Source organism: Dama dama, chromosome 33 (assembly GCF_033118175.1).
Source record: "Dama dama isolate Ldn47 chromosome 33, ASM3311817v1, whole genome shotgun sequence".
NCBI lineage: Eukaryota > Metazoa > Chordata > Mammalia > Artiodactyla > Cervidae > Dama > Dama dama.
This window is the reverse complement of record NC_083713.1, coordinates 72,087,864-72,106,816: the sequence shown is the minus strand read 5'-3', so window position 1 is coordinate 72,106,816 and position 18,953 is coordinate 72,087,864. Positions and strand designations below refer to the sequence as shown.

The following is an 18,953-nucleotide window of genomic DNA, read 5'->3' as shown; positions in this document are numbered from 1 at the left end:
AAAACGTTATGTGAAGAGCAAAAAATGAAAATGTTATACTTAAGTGCACTTTGCTGTTACAGGCATATTGTAATACAACAGCAAAAGAGTTATTAAAATTGTCAATCAAGCCACGTGGGTAAAAACTTTCCTGATTTATTTCAGTCCAGTCAGTTTTAAATTTCCCCATGAATGCTTCAACAACCGCAGTGATTTGATTTGCTTACTCTGCAGTCAAAACAGTTCTCTATTGCAGCCTTTAGCAATCAGTATCATAAGAAAAATAAAATTTATCCATCTCCCTTTCACATGCTCTGCCAATTATTTTTTAGAAATAATCGAACTTCACCAGTACATATCGTAATTGTGGTGTGAATTTATTTTTTAAAAATCTGTTCGGTACTTTAAAAGTAATTTAGGGCTAATGATTATCTTAGAAAAATTACAAACTAAAAATAGTCTGATTTTCTGTGGAACATTTAAAGAAAGGAAGGAAATGGTAGGATGTAGTTTCAATCACCCCTGCCTATAAATGGTAACTTTATTCTAAGCAATAAAACAGCCTCCTATTTGTTTCCACAATAAACACACCTGCAAGTTAATAGCATTTTCTCCTGTGAAGCGGGCAAGCTCACCCAGTGACCCGAGTCAGGACTCACCTTAACTCCCATGGACTCATTCAAAAACTAGGGAACTGGTGAGCTAGCTCAACATCTATTTCCATGCACTACACTGAGATGCTCTGTGCTTAATCCAACATATTGCTGGAACTCTTTTCACATTTGACCAAGGTAAAACTAAAATCTATGGAGTCCAAGTTGGAAAATATTTCTTCTAAATGGAAAAAAAAAATCAACAAAGACTTGTCCAGGATACAAAGATCTACAGACTGGCTCAGGTAAGAAAATCTGAGTTTTAATTCTATAATTTGGAACAAATGCTGTAAGTGTGGTTTTTTCTCTTCTATAAAGTAGGGTTATATATCTTTTCTATTTTATTGAGTTCTCTTGAGTAGAATAGCGAGATAATTTATGAAGAAGGCTGACTGTAAGCTACTAATGTTAGTTACCATTATTAGTTTACCATTATGCTTGTCTTTTCAGAACTCTCTGATTAAATTGGCTGAATTTCAGATGCAGTGTTACAGATTCAAAACTGAATACAAACACATAGGCTTCATAAAATACACGTCCAAAGAGAAAGCCCCAAGCATCTGAAATTCTTGTGGACTGGGCAGGAGAAGCAAACATTCTGCATGGTTCCAGCCTATACCAAACCTGCTTTTCCATTTCAGGTCAGGAAAAGACAACAAAGGTATTCTGAAGAGGGTAAGTGATTTGGGGGATTTGTGAATCTATACAATTCACGAAAGGAAATATTCAACGGTATGTGTATGCAGAAGTGTATGTGACTCCACAAAAACAGCCCTTCAAAAACCAGACTGAGATCATGTGGTCAGGTCCCGGGAGTGACACTGATCTGTCTATAATGAGATGGGCTTTGTCATTCCTCTATGTGGTCAGCTTTCATGTGCTGAAAGCATGTCATTCTAAAATTTAATCAGTTGGCATTTCAATCACATCCTTAATTATTGTACACTTCTTAAAGTTTCAGAAGTAGAAAATACATTGCTTATTATTTAAAATCAAACAAAAAGGTTAGAGTTATAATTTTTGAAGTGATAAAACATAAATTTCCACCAATCTTAACTCTTGTCCATCCACAGTGCACATCGGGCATACTCCATGGTGTGCAGTGTGTATCTTTCTATTCCTCCATCCTTTATAAAGTACAAGCACAGTCAAAATCTTTTATGCAGATACACATTAGCCAGACTAACCATCCAGTGGTCTTGACAGCTTGACTGCCTTCCCTGCTGGCCACACACTGAGGACAGCAGTGGCTTCTCTGGACCAGGCAGGTTTTCCTGGAGCACAACACTCCACCTGCTCTCCATCTTTCCATCATTTAGACCCACCCTTTCTTCAACCCTGATCACTTTCACTATATCTTAAACCTCTTTTTCCTTCTCAACAATTAACGAATCTTCTTATCTATTATCTTATCAAGTATCTTTTTCCTAATTTGTATACTGTATATTTACTTCCATATGAAATAACTGCATTATATGAACCAATAAACCAGGAAACTGCCTATTAATATGAGGTAAGCACGGTGGCATTAAACTGACATACTGAGTTATGAAGTTTAATTTATGCAGTTTGTAATGAGATAGAAATGAATTTTAGAAATGGTACATGCATGCTTTCTACAACTTATTGTCAGTGTGATCTTTTCCCTTGCTACTTAATTTCCCCCAATACTGCCTATTTATCCTTATGGCTCTCTTCCTGAAAAATATTAAGAAAATTCTACCTTTCATCACCTTACTGCCGGACCACACTGATACATTCAACTACAGAAATATGTAACAATAGGAACTAAAGTTCAAGAATATACGGAGTCAAAAAAAATAATAACAGTGATTCTGTGAAGTGAGGGGCCACCAAGACCTTCAGGAACATATAAGCACATTTACAAATATATGAATTTTTAAAACACTGTACAAATAAGATCTTGTATCAAATACCATAATTTCCCAGATTATTTCAAATGAAACAATTTGGGGCATTATTATTTATAAGACGGAAGCTAAATAAAAAAAGCCTTACGGTGACGATTCCAAAACAATGCTGTTAGCTTGTGTGGAAGATGGAGAGTGAGGATTCCCGAAGGCCTCGCTTGGGGAAGTGTGGACCACATGGCCCACCAGATGACCCACAGAAGATGGCCGCAGCCGGGTTCCCTCCTGGGTGAATGCAGAATTTCGACTACAAGAGGAGGAAGAGAAACTAAGTGAAAATGTGCTTTACATCCATATTTTCAAGTTTCTTCATTATATGATTCCATTAGAAGGTGGGTGTGTGTTTTTAAGACTAACCACATTTTACTAAGCTGAGTCTCTGACAAAGACAGTATGGGGTAAACAGAAAGAACACAGAATAGGAAGTCAAAGATCTGAGCTATAGTTAGCAATCTGCCATGAGGATTTTATCTATTTCAATCACCTATTATTTCTACCAACCTTAATGTTTCTAGGCTTTAGTCACTACAGATTTGCATCTTAAGCAACATTTACAAAATAAAAGGAATAATTCAGAAATATCTTTTGATATTTGGTCTGAACTTTTTTAATCCTTTAATACATTCTTTCATTTATAAATGGGGCTTTCTATAATTTCTAAGAATAGAGATACTGAACACAATATTTCCATCCTCATAAGAGATGCAGTCACTTTAAAATTTAGGGGAAAAAAATTTTTTTCAGATCATACCTAAAATTGTTTTATTACCAGAAAGTTTGACCAGAGTTAGTGACAATTAATTAATTCAATTGTCTGGTTTAAATTTGTTGTGTTTTCTACAATTTTCTGTAATTGTTTAGAGGGGTACTGGAAACAAGAAAGGCTGGCTGGAAAAGAGACTAGGTTCGGGATCTTCTTCAAGCAAGTTGATTAGCCTTTGAATTTATATGCAGCCTATTATAAGAAAGATAACTTAGCAAGATACTAAGAAACTTTTGAGTCTATTTTGTTTCTAGTAGTAAGGAAGACAACATGCTGTGAACCAAATTGTTTATGAACATACTTTACATCCAACACAGTAGAAACTTCAACTGACACTCATCAGCAAAACAAGTTTTAGGATTTAGTGCAAATTTACTGAACATTAATGTGCATAAAATATGTCCAAAGGAACTTCTTTAAATATTATATTCCATGCCATACTTCAAATATTTTGGGGGTTAACAAGAATGGTCAACATTCAGCTGACACTCAATGGTCAACTGACACTCATTTTGTTATCATTATCTCAATCACATATATATAATACAACACATCTTTTAACTTTATAAAATTAAGATAACATCTTTGGCCAGAACACATGTATTATGATTACTCCCTACACCCAAGCATCCAGCTTTTGTGAGAAATGCTAGGACGAAACATTCACGGTTAACTGCTGAGTATCTGTGCTCCTCGGCAGAGCTATGGCTGCGCCCGAGGGGACTGAGGCTGGAGACCACGGTTTCCTAGAACACAGACAGCTGCACCCAGGAGCAGGTACGAGCCTGAGTCAGAGAATCACAGCACCTAGCACACTCAAGTAACGTGTGGTCCCCTGGAGACACACGCAAAAGGATTATGTCATCAACAACCACACTCCCAAATGTAAGTCTACTAAGAGACCTTGATTTATTGGTCAGTGACCTGACTATGAAAGTCAGCTTTGTAGTTAAGTGAGCATTTTTATTTCCTGCTCTGCTTATACAGGGAGTTCCAAGATAAGAGAAAATAATGCCCTGGAGCAATGAAAATCATGCCTGAGTGAACGATTTAAATTTTACATATTACGATGTTCAGCCCCTGGAAAGAGACAGCCAAAAATTTAGAACCTAGCAAAACGTACCCCTGATGTACTTACTGGTTAGGCGTTCCTGGTGGAGATCGTGATGGAAGGCTCTGTGTTTCTAACCTGTCATCAGATAGTGAATTTCTGCTGACTACTTCCCAATCCATTAATTTCCGTGCCAAGGGCTTACTTGGGGATCTGGAGTAACAATTTAAATAGTATGTAAAAATGTTTATTTTTAAACCCCAAACTATGTACCAAACCTTAGAAATCATCTTAATAGATCATAGTCTAAATGAGTAAACATAATGCTTTTACTTGTAAGAAATCAATGCATTTGGAGGCTATTTACCAAACAATTTCTTAAGATAGTAAATCTACTTTATATGAAGAAAGAAGGCTAAGAAAAAGAAGGAAAGAGAATAACGAAGAGCAGAAAAAAGAAACAAAGTAAGGACGGTAAAAAAAAAAACAATGGAAGAGCTGGTTAGCAAGTTTTCCCAGATACTATCAGTATTATAGGCATTGTCTGTCTTTTCCACAGTTTCTGTGACTCTTATCTTGGGATGTTTTAATTCCTAACATATCATTTCCTGGGTGTCCTTGAACTGAAACACTGAAACCCTGATCCTCTGCCTCAATGAGGACAGGACAAAAACGCTGTGTATATTTTATTTAAATTTTCCCCTTTTAAATACAGTAGGCCAGTGGATTTTTTTCTTCTTTAGGAAACATTTAGAAAGTTAACTATTTTGTCTCATGGTGGGGCACAGCATAAGTTTTCTTAACTTTATATGGTCAGTTATTATAGTGATAAAGAGACTAAGTGATCTTTGCAGAGAACAAAAACCCTTAGAATTTCAGGTAAATTAACAATTGAAGTCATTTGTTATACAAATTCAAAAAGAGGCCAAAGTTTATGAAACATACATGATATCTATTTAAATGCTGAGCTTTCTGACACACAGAATCATATAAAGATTAATGTAATGAATTAAGTAAATTACATAAAAACACATACTATATCATCTTCTAAACTCAGGGAGTTTTACATTTCAGTAATAAATTCACTGAAGCACACAGACCGGATTTAAAAAGCATGGTAATACTGACCAAGAGTACCCAAGAAAATTTACATACATAGTAGAAAGCATTAAAATAATGAGTGGGGACCATCAATCCTAGCTTTGATCTTCCCTTAGGCAAACCACTTAGGCTTCTACGTCTAAATACCTAAATTTACTTGTAAAATATATGCTCCTAAATAAAGTCCTTCCCTACTTTCTGAAATGACCTATGAGTATGTAAATTTTCAGTGCAATGTTTTAGTTTACTAACTTTACTAAATCACAAATAACTTTACTTCAGAATGCAAGCCACACAAATGCTCTATCATTTAATGTACTCATAGCCAAAGTATTTTTACATTGGCCAATGACATTGCTTTTTTTTCCTTTTATTTTTTATTGAAATATAGTTGACTGACATCTCCTTAAGAACACTGAAAGTTTTCTAAAAGAGAATCAAAAAAAAAAAAAAAAACACTGACTCAGATTTCACTTTTCATAAGTGAATCTGAAGTAATTTAAACATAAACATTTCCCACTAATCATCAGTTTAAATTACAGGACTTTCTGATTTGAAAATAACTCAGTATACTATTTAGTCTGCCTCATCATTCACAAAAAAGTATATAATCTCATGTATTAGATTTTTTTAAACGGAAATAAAGATTATTACAATAAATAGTATTTATAGCTTTTCTAGTAATGCTAATTATTAATGTAATAAATAATTACTCACATATTAGATTATTAAATGTAAACTGTTTAAGTGAGCTCACTAACCACAATCAGAGAGCACCTATTTTCATTTTCTAAAAGAGGGAAAGAGTTATTTGAAGGAAAAAAAATCTAGTTATACTCACCTAATATAAAGCATCAGAACACTTTACTGTTGTTAATAAACTAAACATGGATGGAAATGCTTTGCATTCAAAACTAAATTTCAAGGTATTTTATTTTATTAACAGTTTTAACCTCAGAGACCCACCCACTCAAGCTTGCTGTCTATGTTTCCTGTTGAGTGTGGAAATTTCAGAGAAAAAAATACCACACTTCATCAGTGTTTGCAATGTGGTAAATTTATTTTCTGACCATGGCACCTTATTTTTCTGATGCATGGGAAGATTTTTTTGTTTTTTTTCTTAGATATTATATGACAACTGAAAATGTCTGGAAGAAATTCAAAGAACTGATGTATCAGAAAAATAAAATAAATTAATATTTATTATTGCTGAAAAAGCAAACTTACATAAAAAGTTTAAGGAGAAATCTTTTATATTTATACTGCCAACTGAAGTCCCAAGGAGTGAGCAAGGATTCTAGAATTCTCTAATACTCTAACAGAATAATTAAATAATTGCTAAAAACCTCCAAGGTATTTTGATAGATATGCATCAGATTACCACAATCCCAGAAAAGCTTAGTCTTTCAGAGCTAGTAGGATCATTAAAACAGTACTAATAAAAACCCCATCCTAGTGATGACTTTATTATTTCAAAGAGGATTCATACAATTCCAGCACAACAAAAGAAACATGACACTTCTTTGGGGCTCATCATATTGGAATTTTAGCTCTATTAGTCACTGAATAATACGTATTTGTTTTATAAGACAACCAATTAAAACAGTTTCACACTTTAATTATGTATATATAAAACGAAGAACTATCTGACCAGTGATCATATTACTAAGTGAAGTAAGACAGACAGAAAAAGGCAAGTATCATACAATATCCCTTATCACATGGAATCTTTAAAAATGATACAAATGAACTCATTACAAAACAGAAAACAGACTCACAGATTTAGAGAACAAACATGGTTATCAATGGGGAAAGCTGAGGGGCAGGGATAGATTGGGAGTTTGGGACTGACATGTACACACTGCTATATTTAAAACAGATAACCAACAAAGGCTTACTATATAGCACAAGGAGTTCTGTTTAACATTCTGTAATTGAAATGGAAAAAGAATTAATACTTGTATATGTGTAACTGAATCACTTTGCAGTCCGCCTGAAACTAACACAACATTGTTAATCAACTATACTCCAATATAAATAAAATTTTTTTTTATTTAAATAAAATTGAAAAAATAAAACGTACTGGGAACCACTCTGGGAAAAAAAGAACTAAGATGCAGGTGTACCTATCTGCATATTTCTCAAAATCTGATATGCTCAAAATATTAAAGCATTAACACATACAAATAAAGGAAGTCACCTGCATGTGATATTAATATTAACATATAATACATCTATGATTTGGTATTCATATTAGAATATCATATTACAACAGAACCAGTTATGAAATCATGTTCAGTGTTTTTATAAATATCAAGCAGCAAAATAGTTAAGCTTCTTGTTAGGAAAAGAATAAAAAAGTATAAGTATTTTGTTATGGTGCAGTTTTAACAGAGAAGAATCAGGAAAGTATTTTGATTTTAACAAGTCTGAAAGGAGTGTTGCAAAAAAGGTATAGTACTAAGAACTAGAACAAACACGTACATTCTAAGTTAAAGCAAAATTGATAGGAAGTAAATTATTTCTTTCTTAAGAGCAATTTCAAGGAAAATTATTTCAAATTAACATTTTGCTGTTCATTTTACCTTTATACAGGTCCTTAGTATTTTCTAACTGGAAACAAGGGTATCTACGACTGTAGAAAGGAGGAATTTGAATAATTTCAGTAGGCATATCTATTAGGGTAGACAACTTAAGTGTTCTTTCTTTCTCCTTTCTGAATAACCAAAACACTAACATGACACTAAGATTTATATTTAATAGAGAAATAGACAATATTTCCATCAATAAATCTAAAAATAAAGCCAAAATAAACCAATTTCAAAACTTCTTTGAACAAATGCCAAAATGAACTATATCATTCTAATTCAAGTTAAACTTATCACAGCAAAATGCTATAGCCCTGACCAGCTAACTCTTTTCTGTATCAAGGCATTTTTCACCAACAATTTTCCAGCTGGGTAGATTATTCATAGACAAATCAGAATGAAGGTAAATCAGGAAAGAAGGAAAAAAAAGTAAATTTTACTATTCGAACACACAAAAATCATGTTTTAATGATTTTTTTTGTTGTTTCAAATGTCCTTACTCAAAGGCACTTGTAATATTATTTATTTTTACAAGCATTCCAGGAATAGTGCTGGCACAGCCTCAGATTAAGTAATGACTCTTGGCTCTGCAGGCAGACAAGTGGCAGAACAAAGGGAAGAATCTCAGAGTTAAAGCTACAGATTAGGATAAAAGGACTTAACTGTTTAAGATTTACTGACATAAATGACTGCAGATTTTTCAACATTGAAGAAAATTCCTATGATATGCTGACAGAAAAACAAGCAAGAAAAAGCATGAAACAATTTTTGAAACAGATATAGACACATAGAAACATCTTGGTGAGCACATATATGGTAAAATTTTGAACAGCAAACATTGTTTTGGGGTCAAATTTTTTCTTTACATTATTTGACATTGTTGGAACTTTAAAAAAAATTTGAACTATCATTTATATGAGTAGAAAAAAATAAAGCAATTTATACTTTTAGAGGAAAGAAAAAAGAAACAAAAAGTTTTTACTCTAGAAACACAAAGCAGGGAGGTCTTTCAGAAAAAGACTAAGAAGAAAATTAAAGTAAAAAACAAAATTGCCTAATTCTCATTTATTAAAACTCTCAGGCCTCCACTGGCAGCAGACTCTCAGCACAGGAACTCTTTAAAGAGCTGTGGCTACTATGGTGAATAAGACGGAGGAACTGCCATCCTCCTAGAGCTGACATCCAAGTGCAGGAGACAGACAATAAATAGGATCATCGCATCTGTGGCAGGGAAGGAATCAAACATTCACCTGTCTGATGCAGAACAGCAAAATCTACTGCAAAGAGGTTAAAAGTGTGGCTAGAACCTAGAATACCTGGTTAGAATCTTGTCGGCATCTCTCACTATCTACGTAACAATCTCAGGTATGTTATTCAAACTGACTCGGTTTTCTCATTTGTAATAGATTTATTACAGTAATTCATTGAGTTTGGAAACTGTGAGTTAACATACAAAAACTGACTGGCACAGATAAGTACAAAATAGCTATTAGCCATTATGAGATTACCTGATCACCCTCTTTCCATTCACACCCCACACAGTGCTCCTACTCCAGCAACCAGGATGATCTTCTACCCTCCCCTATATTTTTATTTTGAACATTTCAAACATAAACAAAGTAGAAAGAGGAGTTTGATATACTCCATGTACTCAGGACCCAGGTTTACCAATCATCATCATGAGAATCTTGTTTTGCCTTTCCCGCCAATTATTCTGAAGCAAATCCTAGAAACCATATATTTGGAAATATTTCAGTTTATCACTCCAAAGCATGAGAACACTACCATATTTTTAAAAAATATAAGTCAGTTTACATCCCTCCCATGCTCTCATTCCCCATGGCTCCTACTTACACTCCTAAATCCTTACCATTCCCAGCACAGGGCCACAGAGACTCCAGCTGCCACCTGCCACTCTGACCATTTCCTTGACTATGGCCTTGCACACTCTGGCCCATTAGGGGCTCCAGCTTCACGGCCTTCCCTGCCACAGTCATTTACCTACTGTAGGTCTCTGTTGCACCAATTAGAGTCTAAACTCCATTAGACTCAAGATGTCTATCTTGTTCTTCACTGTATTTCCAGGGCCTGAAATAATGTTCAGCATGGTAGGTCTTCAATTTAATATTTGCTGCCACCAATCTGGTCATTCTCCTTCATCAGCTCTAATTATGTAGTCATCTACTGGATATATACTGTTAGATTACTGCTCAGACATCTCAAACTAGACCTGTGCAGTTTAACTTTTCTATTACTATCCATTTTCTCCTGTAACCCATGTCCAATTTGCACCACTCCAATCTGGTAGTCTTTTCCAGATACTCCTGTCTCTCACATACCTCCACCAACTGGTCAAGAATTTGTGCTAGCTCTACCCACAAAGCAAATCCCTCAAATTTGTTCCCAATTAACCATTTCATTGTCAATGTTTTAGTTCAGGCCTTGGCTATTTTCATTTGGATTACTGCCTAATTGGTCTCTGGGTATCCAGTCTTTACTTCCAATTCATTTTCTGTTCTTGCTCATAAAACTGTTTTCTAAACCATAAATCTGATCATGTCATCTCACTTTTAAAAACCAAACTGATTATTTATAGATCTTAAAAAAATGAAGATAACAAAATAGTACCCAAATAAAAAGCAACTTCTTAACAATATGATTTAAAGAAAGATGGAAATGGGCCGGATAATACATAAAATGAGTTATTATGTTTTGCAAAAGTGTTAACAAAAGGAAAAAAAAATTTCAACAAAATGTAGCATTGTTTCCTCAACATAATTTATTGTTTAACTAAAGACAGGATCATGTGGTAACTCTGGGATCATATGTGGGAAAAGAGTTTCTAGTAATTTTAATCTTGCTTTGAAAACAACTCAAGACACTGAATTAGACGTCACTTACCTTGCAAACACTCTGTCTTTATTTGCCTTTTCTTTGCCATATTGAACTGACTGAACTTCAGTTCTCCCACTGAAATACATAAATATGTAGAATAAGAAAACCTTAAGGAGAACTACAAGATAAAATGACAACACACAACATAATGAGATTACAATTACAGGAGATGGTATTTCCAGTGGAGAAAACAGAGCACAGGGTAAAAAGAATGGACTATATTCCACTTCAATCTGGATGGATGAAACTTAATTACAGTTCTTCCATTAATGAACAAGGACTTGTGCCAAAGACACTGTTTTCAGATACTCTTTCGTTTGGAAGTTAGTGTGAAAGAAGTAATTTTGTGTGAGAGAAAACCCCCTCTGCCATGCCCTGGAAAGGCACTCCCTCTAGACTCAGAAATAGGCTGCTCTGTCCCAGCTCATATAAGCCCTGCCCTCACTCCCCACGTCTGTGGTCTGGCTAGTGTCTTCACTACTACTACAACTGAAGCGACTCAGCACAGCAGAGCACAATCAAGGGTCTGATACATGTGGAGATCTTGAAGAACTAACTGCTCTTTCCCTGGGAAGCTTTTCTTCCTAATCTACTGATAATGATCATAGATATATCCTCAAACCTCTTCATGTGCAGATACAGGCAACTCCAGATGTTTTTATAAGAGAAGGAACAAAGGATAGAATGTGGCTGGGAGCTGGGTACTGTCTTGGAGCTGATCTGTCTCCAAGCACACCATTTATGTATGAGAAGTGAGATTCCTCTGTGGTACTCCAATAGTTCAGAGAAAATTTATTAATTAAAAGCCTGGTTCTCAGAGAACCTGTTACCTGACACGTAACATACCTGAGTGAATAAACATAAATGTCTAGAATACCAAATAAAAAACCACTTACATAGACAGAAATTTAATATATACAAAAGCAACCAAATACAGATTTCCAAAGCTAAGCAAGCAATTTTAAGATCATCTTCTACAGAAAAGTATAGATGAATGTGAACAGAATGGCAAGTTTGTTGAAGTTTTAATGGAAAAGTCAGAAAAACTATCATGATTTTAAAATTTAGATAAGTTGATGTTTCTTGAGAAATATATTTCCTCTAAGAAGGATAAACTATATTTGCAACTGTGAACAAGGTAACAGATTTGGGTTCACCACTGCTGTGTATTTCCACACCAGAACAAGGACTATACTGCCCTGAATATTTTGGAACAGAGATAATAAGGGTATGTGTATTAGGAAGATAATAAGGGTATGTGTATAAGGAAGTTGGTAGAAGAAGTACTAAATCCTCCGATATTTCACATTCCATCCCTCAGTCTTCATAATATTTCAACATTTTAAGTATGACAATAGTTCTAGCATTCCTGTGTACATGCTACGTACTAAGTCACCTCAGTCGTGTCAGACTTTTTGCAACCCTATGAACTGTAGCCCGCCAGGTTCCTCTGTCCATGGCATTCTCCAGGTAAGAATTCTGGAGTGGGTTGCCCATGCCCTCCTCCAAGGAATCTTCTGACCCAGAGATCGAACCTGCATCTCCTGTGACTCCTGCATTGCAGGCGAATTCTTTACTACTGAGCCACGAGGGAAGCCCCCCCTAGTATTCCTAACCACTGCTTGTTATGAGGGAGGAAAAAAAGCATTTATCTAATGAGTTTCCATTAGGCATAGGACAGTGTCCAGACAAACATATGTCCTGCTGCCATTCCTGTATCATTTACAATACTATTAATCATTTCGGTGATTTAAAATATTTTGGATATGTCTCTTTAAAGTTAAGGACTAGAAACATAAAACCTAACTTTTATAACTATAGACATACATGGTTTACTTATACACTCATTTAACTCCATGTTAACTGAGCCGCCAGAGGCCTCAATTCTGTCCTTCTCTGCTCAGCTCAGCTCTGTGGGAGGCTGGAGGCTCCTCTACAAGCTGGCTTTCTGTTGGGTTCTGCTTTTTTCTGGGTGGAGACCAGAAACTGGAGCAAGTCAGAAGCTGGGGACTGTCAAATGCTGGAGTGGCTGGGACAGAACACACAAAGAAACAGAACCCTGAGGATGGCGCCACCCCCAGTCGAAGCGGCACCTCCCTGGCAGGTCCAGAACTGACCTAGAGTGCCCAACAGTGTAGCAGCAGGCCTAGATTTGTGGGCTTGATAGCCCATGAGCGACACAAGCTTCTAATCCTTAGGCATTACCCATTCTTCTTGTTTGCTTCTCCAAAAGCCCCCTTCCCTTTTCGATTTTTCAGTCTTTCTAACATCTGTGTAACCAACTGCCATAACTAAGTTGCCTTTATTTGACAAATCAAAAAGGCTTTCTATTTTCCTGACTGATATGGTACTATTCTGGTGAAGAGGATTCAAACAGGACACCACTACTCAAAAGGCTTAATTAACAAATTGAATTTCATAATAAAAGTATATAAAGATTAAAATATGAGGGAGAAATTGTTTATATATCATATTATCCATAATATTGCTCTTTAAGGGTTTAGTATAATTAGAACACAATGCGAAACTACACCATAAAATCTAAGAGTGACTTCTGACAGTAAGACACCTGTCTTTAGAGCAAGGGAAAAGTGCCAGTTGGTGAAAGGATACAGGCTTATTTTTAGTGATGCAAGAAATACATAAAAGCACAACAAAAAAGTAAACAGATTTAGCCACAGCCATACTTGAGAGTCCCTTGGACTGTAAGGAGATCCAACCAGTCCATCCTAAAGGAGATCAGTCCTGGGTGTTCATTGGAAGGACTGATGCTGAAGCTGAAACTCCAATACTTTGGCCACCTCATGCGAAGAGCTGACTCATTGGAAAAGACCCTGATGCTGGGACGGATTGGGGGCAGGAGGAGAAGGGGACGACAGAGGATAACATGGTTGGATGGCATCACTGACTCACTGGACATGGGTTTGGGTGGACTTCGAGAGTTGGTGATGGACAGGGAGGCCTGGTGTGCTGTGGTTCATGGGGTCGCAAAGAGTCGGACATGACTGAGCGACTGAACTGAACTGAACTGATACCCCTAAAAAATAAACTCCATTATAAGTAGGCAAAAATCATTCTGAAACTCTGTACATACATAGGAAAGGCTATAAATATGGCCATAATTCTATTACAATGTCACTATGCTATATATGTCACAATAAAAATATCAAATGGATTTCCTTTGAATTAAAGGAAAGAAAAATGCTACCATTCATAATTTTTAAAAAAAAAAAAAAGGAAAAGGAGAATAAAAAGGCCAGGGAAAACCTTAAAAACTTAGCATATTAACATTTAATTGTTAATATGCATTCTCATTGTTCACTAGTCCCTGCTTCCTCTTGCTTTCTTATATTATTGCTTGTACTCTGTCAAAGTTCACAACATATATATATTTTTTATTTTTTGGGGGGTTGCACTGGGTCTTCGTTGCTGCACACGGGCTTTCTCTAGCTGCGGTGAGCAGGGGCTACTCTTCTTTGTGGAGCACGGGCTGCTCAGTGTGGGGGCGTCTCACTGCGAAGCACAGGCTCTAGGCACAGGCACTTACAGCACGGGGCCTCAGCAGCGGCGGCTCGTGGGCTCTGGAGCAAGGGTTCAGTAGCTGTGGTGCTTGGACTTTACTTGTTTGCAGCATGTGGAATCTTCCTGGACCAGAAATAGAACCTGTGTCCTCTGCATTGGCAGGTGGATTCTTATCCACTGTACCACCAAGGAAGTTCATAATATTTTAATACTATTCTATAGTTTTAATTTTCATACTTGTTAAGGATTGGGTTCATATTTAAAGATTTTAATCTTTATACTTAATTAGCTCATCAAGATTATTCTTGAGTCATTTTGATTTCTCTTGGATGGCTTAAACTTAGCATTAAAAATAGTTTTTTTTTCAAAATGAGGTCAGAGATGTTATATTCCCTGAGGTTTTGTATATGTGATAATGCCTATCTACTGGCCCTTGTTCTAAATGGAAACCTGGTTAAGTGTAATATTTTCTGCTTACTTTTTTCCTTGAAGACTTGGTAGACAAAGGGTGGCCCATACGCTACATATAAACTTGAAGCGAGGTTTTATTTAGCATTTACAGTGTTTAAAAATATTTAATCTAAAGTGATAAACTTCTAACAAGACTAGTAAGGGATAATGACAAATTATCGATAACAAGAATGAGAGAAAAGACAGTAGTAGATTCTAGAGATATTGAAAATACAATAGAGGAATACTGCAACTTTCATGCCAAAATATTAAAGAACTTAGACAAAATAAATTCCTTGAAAAAACATGAACTGTCAAAGTTCACCTAGGAAGAAAGAGAAAACCTGAACTGCTTCATTTGTGTTAAAGAATAAATGTGCTGCTCAAAAGCCTCCTGTAAATCATACTCCTGCATTAGAAGAACAGAACTGGAAAATTCCATCAAATATTTAAAGGGAAATAATATTACTACAGAGACTCTTTGAGAAGACTGAAAATGAAGCAATACTTCCCAGCTCATTCAAAGACACCAAATCTGATAACAATATTACAAGAAAACTGAGGAGAAATATCCTTTATGGACACAGATGCAAACATTCTAAACTAAATGCAAGCAAATTGAATAAAATGATACATAAAAAGGATAACATATCATAAGTGGGGTTTCTTTCAGAAATGTAGGGTTACTTTACCACTTGAAAAATCAATCAATATAATTCAGCAAATAAATAAAAAGAAAACCCTTATGGTCATTGTTATAGGTGTAGAAAAAGCTTTTGACAAAAATTAACATCCAAAAATCCTAATAAAAACTTACCACAAATGAGAAATAGAGGAACTTCCTTAACGTGCCTGATATACAGCATCTGTGAAAGCCCAAAACCAAGAGCGCACTTAAGAATGAAAGACTGAGGTCCCCACTAAGATCAGAACAAGGCACGATGCCTGCTCTCACCACTTCTACTCAACACTACACTGGAGCAACCAGCAAAAAAAAGAATAAAGAAGATGACCACCGCCCTGGTGGTCCAGCGGTTAAGAATCCACCCGCCAATGCGGGGGACACCTGTTCAGTCACTGGTCCAGAAAGATCCCACATCCTGGGGGACAACTGAGACGGTGCGCCACACTACTAAGCCCACATTCTAGGACCCACAAGTCACAACCACTGAGCCCACGTGCCACAACTACTTAAGCTTACATGCCCTAGAGCCTGAACTCTGCAACAAGAGGGGCCCAAACACAACCAGAGAAAGCCTGCATGCAGCAATACAGATCCGGCACAGCCAAAAATAAAACAAATAATTTGAAAAAAGATCAAAATAGAAAGGAAGAATAGAACTGTCTCTATCCTCCAGGAAGAAAGTCGCTGGAAAAGAGTTTTTTAAAAGCTCCTGGAAGACACGAGGTAAAGCAAAGTTTAAAGAAAAGGTAAGAGCAACATAAAAAAAATTGCATTTCTGTGATGAACAATCTGAAATTAAAACATAGTAAGACAATTTCTAATAGCATCAACAACATGAAATAATTAACGATACATTTGACAAAGATGTGAAAAACCTGTATACTGAAAACTACAAACAGAGGAATAAGATTTAAATAAAAAGATACCATGTTTCATGAGTCAGAAAACTCAATACCATGTCAATTCTCCTGAAACTGATCTATAGTTTCAGCACAATTCCAATTAGAATTCCAGAAGTGTTTTCTATAGAAATTGATCAGCTAATTCTAAAATTCAGATGGAAATGCAATGGACCTAGAATATTCAAACAACTTTTAAAAAGAACAAAGTTGGAAGACAAATACTATTGGATTTAAGACGATTTATTTAAGACCCGTTTATTCTCTGGTTTTGCCAATATGGAGACACCCTCCTTGAAAAAGGCATTAAATCCTTCCATTCACTTTAACACGCTGTGCTGAAAACACTGTGCTTAACGGTTTTAACTATAAAAGTCAAGTTCTCAGCACTATTTTTAAGCCTCATCTAGACTTCTCCCCATGGGTCCGGGGGAGATGATCCAAACACAGTGAAGAACACCTTAGGACTGTAGGCGCAGCTGGCCCAGAAGATTCTGCAGCTCCCTGACCACCTGGCTGGAGGATTTCAGGATTAGGACCCCAAACGGGCTGTGGCCACCAGAGGCGGAACACCACTGTCTTGGGCATCCCTGCCGCCACCAACACACATGGCACCCCGAACCCTCCTGTCCTCTTCACTACATCTGCTGCTCTGACCTGGAGTTTCTGGATTCCAGGCTGTCTCTGGTTACACTTCTATAAACACACCTGCTGCCTCAGCCCTGCTGATCCACACCTAGGGGGGAAAGGCACACAGAACTGATTTTCAACATAGCATCATTCCACACAAAATTATTTTCTTAAGCCTGCAGATTCTTCTTCATTGGAGGACAAACCCACGGTTGTGACTTTCTCCGACTCTGCGGCACCCCTGTGAGAAGACTGGATGTGCGTGTCCAGTGCTGTGTGAGTCGGGCAAGGCCACCTGGCTCCACGCTGGTGCACTCTCCTGAGGAGCTGAGGACGGGGCCCTGGACTGCGCAGCGGGACCCCCATCTTGGGTGGGAAACTCAGGATCGCAGAGCAATTCTGTCCTGAAGTGAGTCCTGAAGAGCCACACGCACAGCCGCCAGGGCTGAGCTGGACCCACAGATGGGCTGCTGATGGCTGACCATTCTTGCCCATCTTCACAGGCGAAGAGTCACTGTCCTTCCTTCCTGCCCATCACTGTACTTGTTGCTGGCACACACAAGGCAACCCCATGTTCTGGGACCAGCCAAGAACAGAGACTAGCAGGAGGCCCCTAATTCACAGTAGACAAACTCCCCACTGAACAACTGCTACCTCATGCTGTTCTTGATGCTTCAGAATTGGAATGGGACGGAGAGCACGGCAGTGCGCGGGCCCCTCACCCCACCCTGCGATGCTCTGAGGGGCACCAGAACCTCGCCTCACTCGGCCCCCAGGCACAGACATCTGTGCACACCCGTCTTGTGGGCCCCGGGCGCACCTCCGGCCCCTGGCACCTAGGACGGAGGTGAGGGTGCAGGGCTCCGTGCGCAGCAGGCTCTGAGGCCACCCAGACCTGCCATGGCCCCCAACATCCCCTCTGCTGGGAAAGCTGGACTAAGACTTATTATTAAAAAAAGCCCGGAAATGTGTCCACACAAATATGGACTATACTGATTTTCAGCAAAGGTGCAAAGGCAGTGCTGTGGAGAAAGAGTAACCTCTTCAACAAAAAAATGCTGGAACAACTGGACATCCTCATACAAAAAATATGAACTTCAATCCATACTTCACACCATATACAAAAATTACTTTCAAATGGATCACAGACCTAAATATAAGAGTTAAAACTATAAAACTCAGAAGAAAACAAAGGAATAAATCTCTCCGACTGTGGGTTAGGCAAAGATTTCTTAAATACGACAAAAGAAAGATCTATGAAAGAAAAAGCTGGTAAATTGAACTTATCAAACTTATGTGCTTTTCAGAAAAACTAGTCACGTGAAAGGATACCAGGAGGCAGTGGTTTGAATGTGGTGGAACTGGAACTCTCAAACACGGCGAGCAGGTACGTAAAATGACACAAGTTCTTTGGAAAACGACCAACAGTTTCTTAGAAAGTTAAACATACATCTACTATATGATCTGGTCATTCCACTCCTAGGGAACTTAAAGCAAATGTCCATACACATCCTTCCACACTAATGTCCACAGCAGCTTTATTCCTAACAGTCCAAGCCCGAAAGTAATCCAAATGGAGAAACAGTCAGTCGGATATCCAGAATTAAGTGAATGGATAAACAAATTGTGTTATACCTACACATGGAATACTACCCTACACTAAAGAGAAATGAACTATCAATCCAGGCAACAAAATGGATTAATTTCAGAATAATTATGCTGAGAAAAAGAGTATATAACATAAACGCAGAATATTTAAAATGTGTGCTTCAATTTACATAAAATCCTAGAAAATGCAAACCGATA

At 37.1% G+C, this 18,953-nt stretch overlaps 1 protein-coding gene across 2 annotated transcripts in view; it reads right to left on the bottom strand.

Moving 5' to 3' along the window:
* Positions 1 to 18,953, bottom strand: part of PTPN4 (protein tyrosine phosphatase non-receptor type 4) — a 185,286-nt gene that overhangs the window by 49,146 nt on the left and 117,187 nt on the right. For both annotated transcript variants that reach the window (XM_061135467.1, XM_061135468.1), the window contains exons 13-15: positions 10,968 to 11,036; positions 4,465 to 4,590; positions 2,652 to 2,810 (exon numbers count right to left, since the gene is read on the bottom strand). In XM_061135467.1, coding sequence (XP_060991450.1) covers positions 2,652 to 2,810; positions 4,465 to 4,590; positions 10,968 to 11,036 — 354 coding nt within the window. The remainder of the gene's footprint in view (positions 1 to 2,651; positions 2,811 to 4,464; positions 4,591 to 10,967; positions 11,037 to 18,953) is intronic.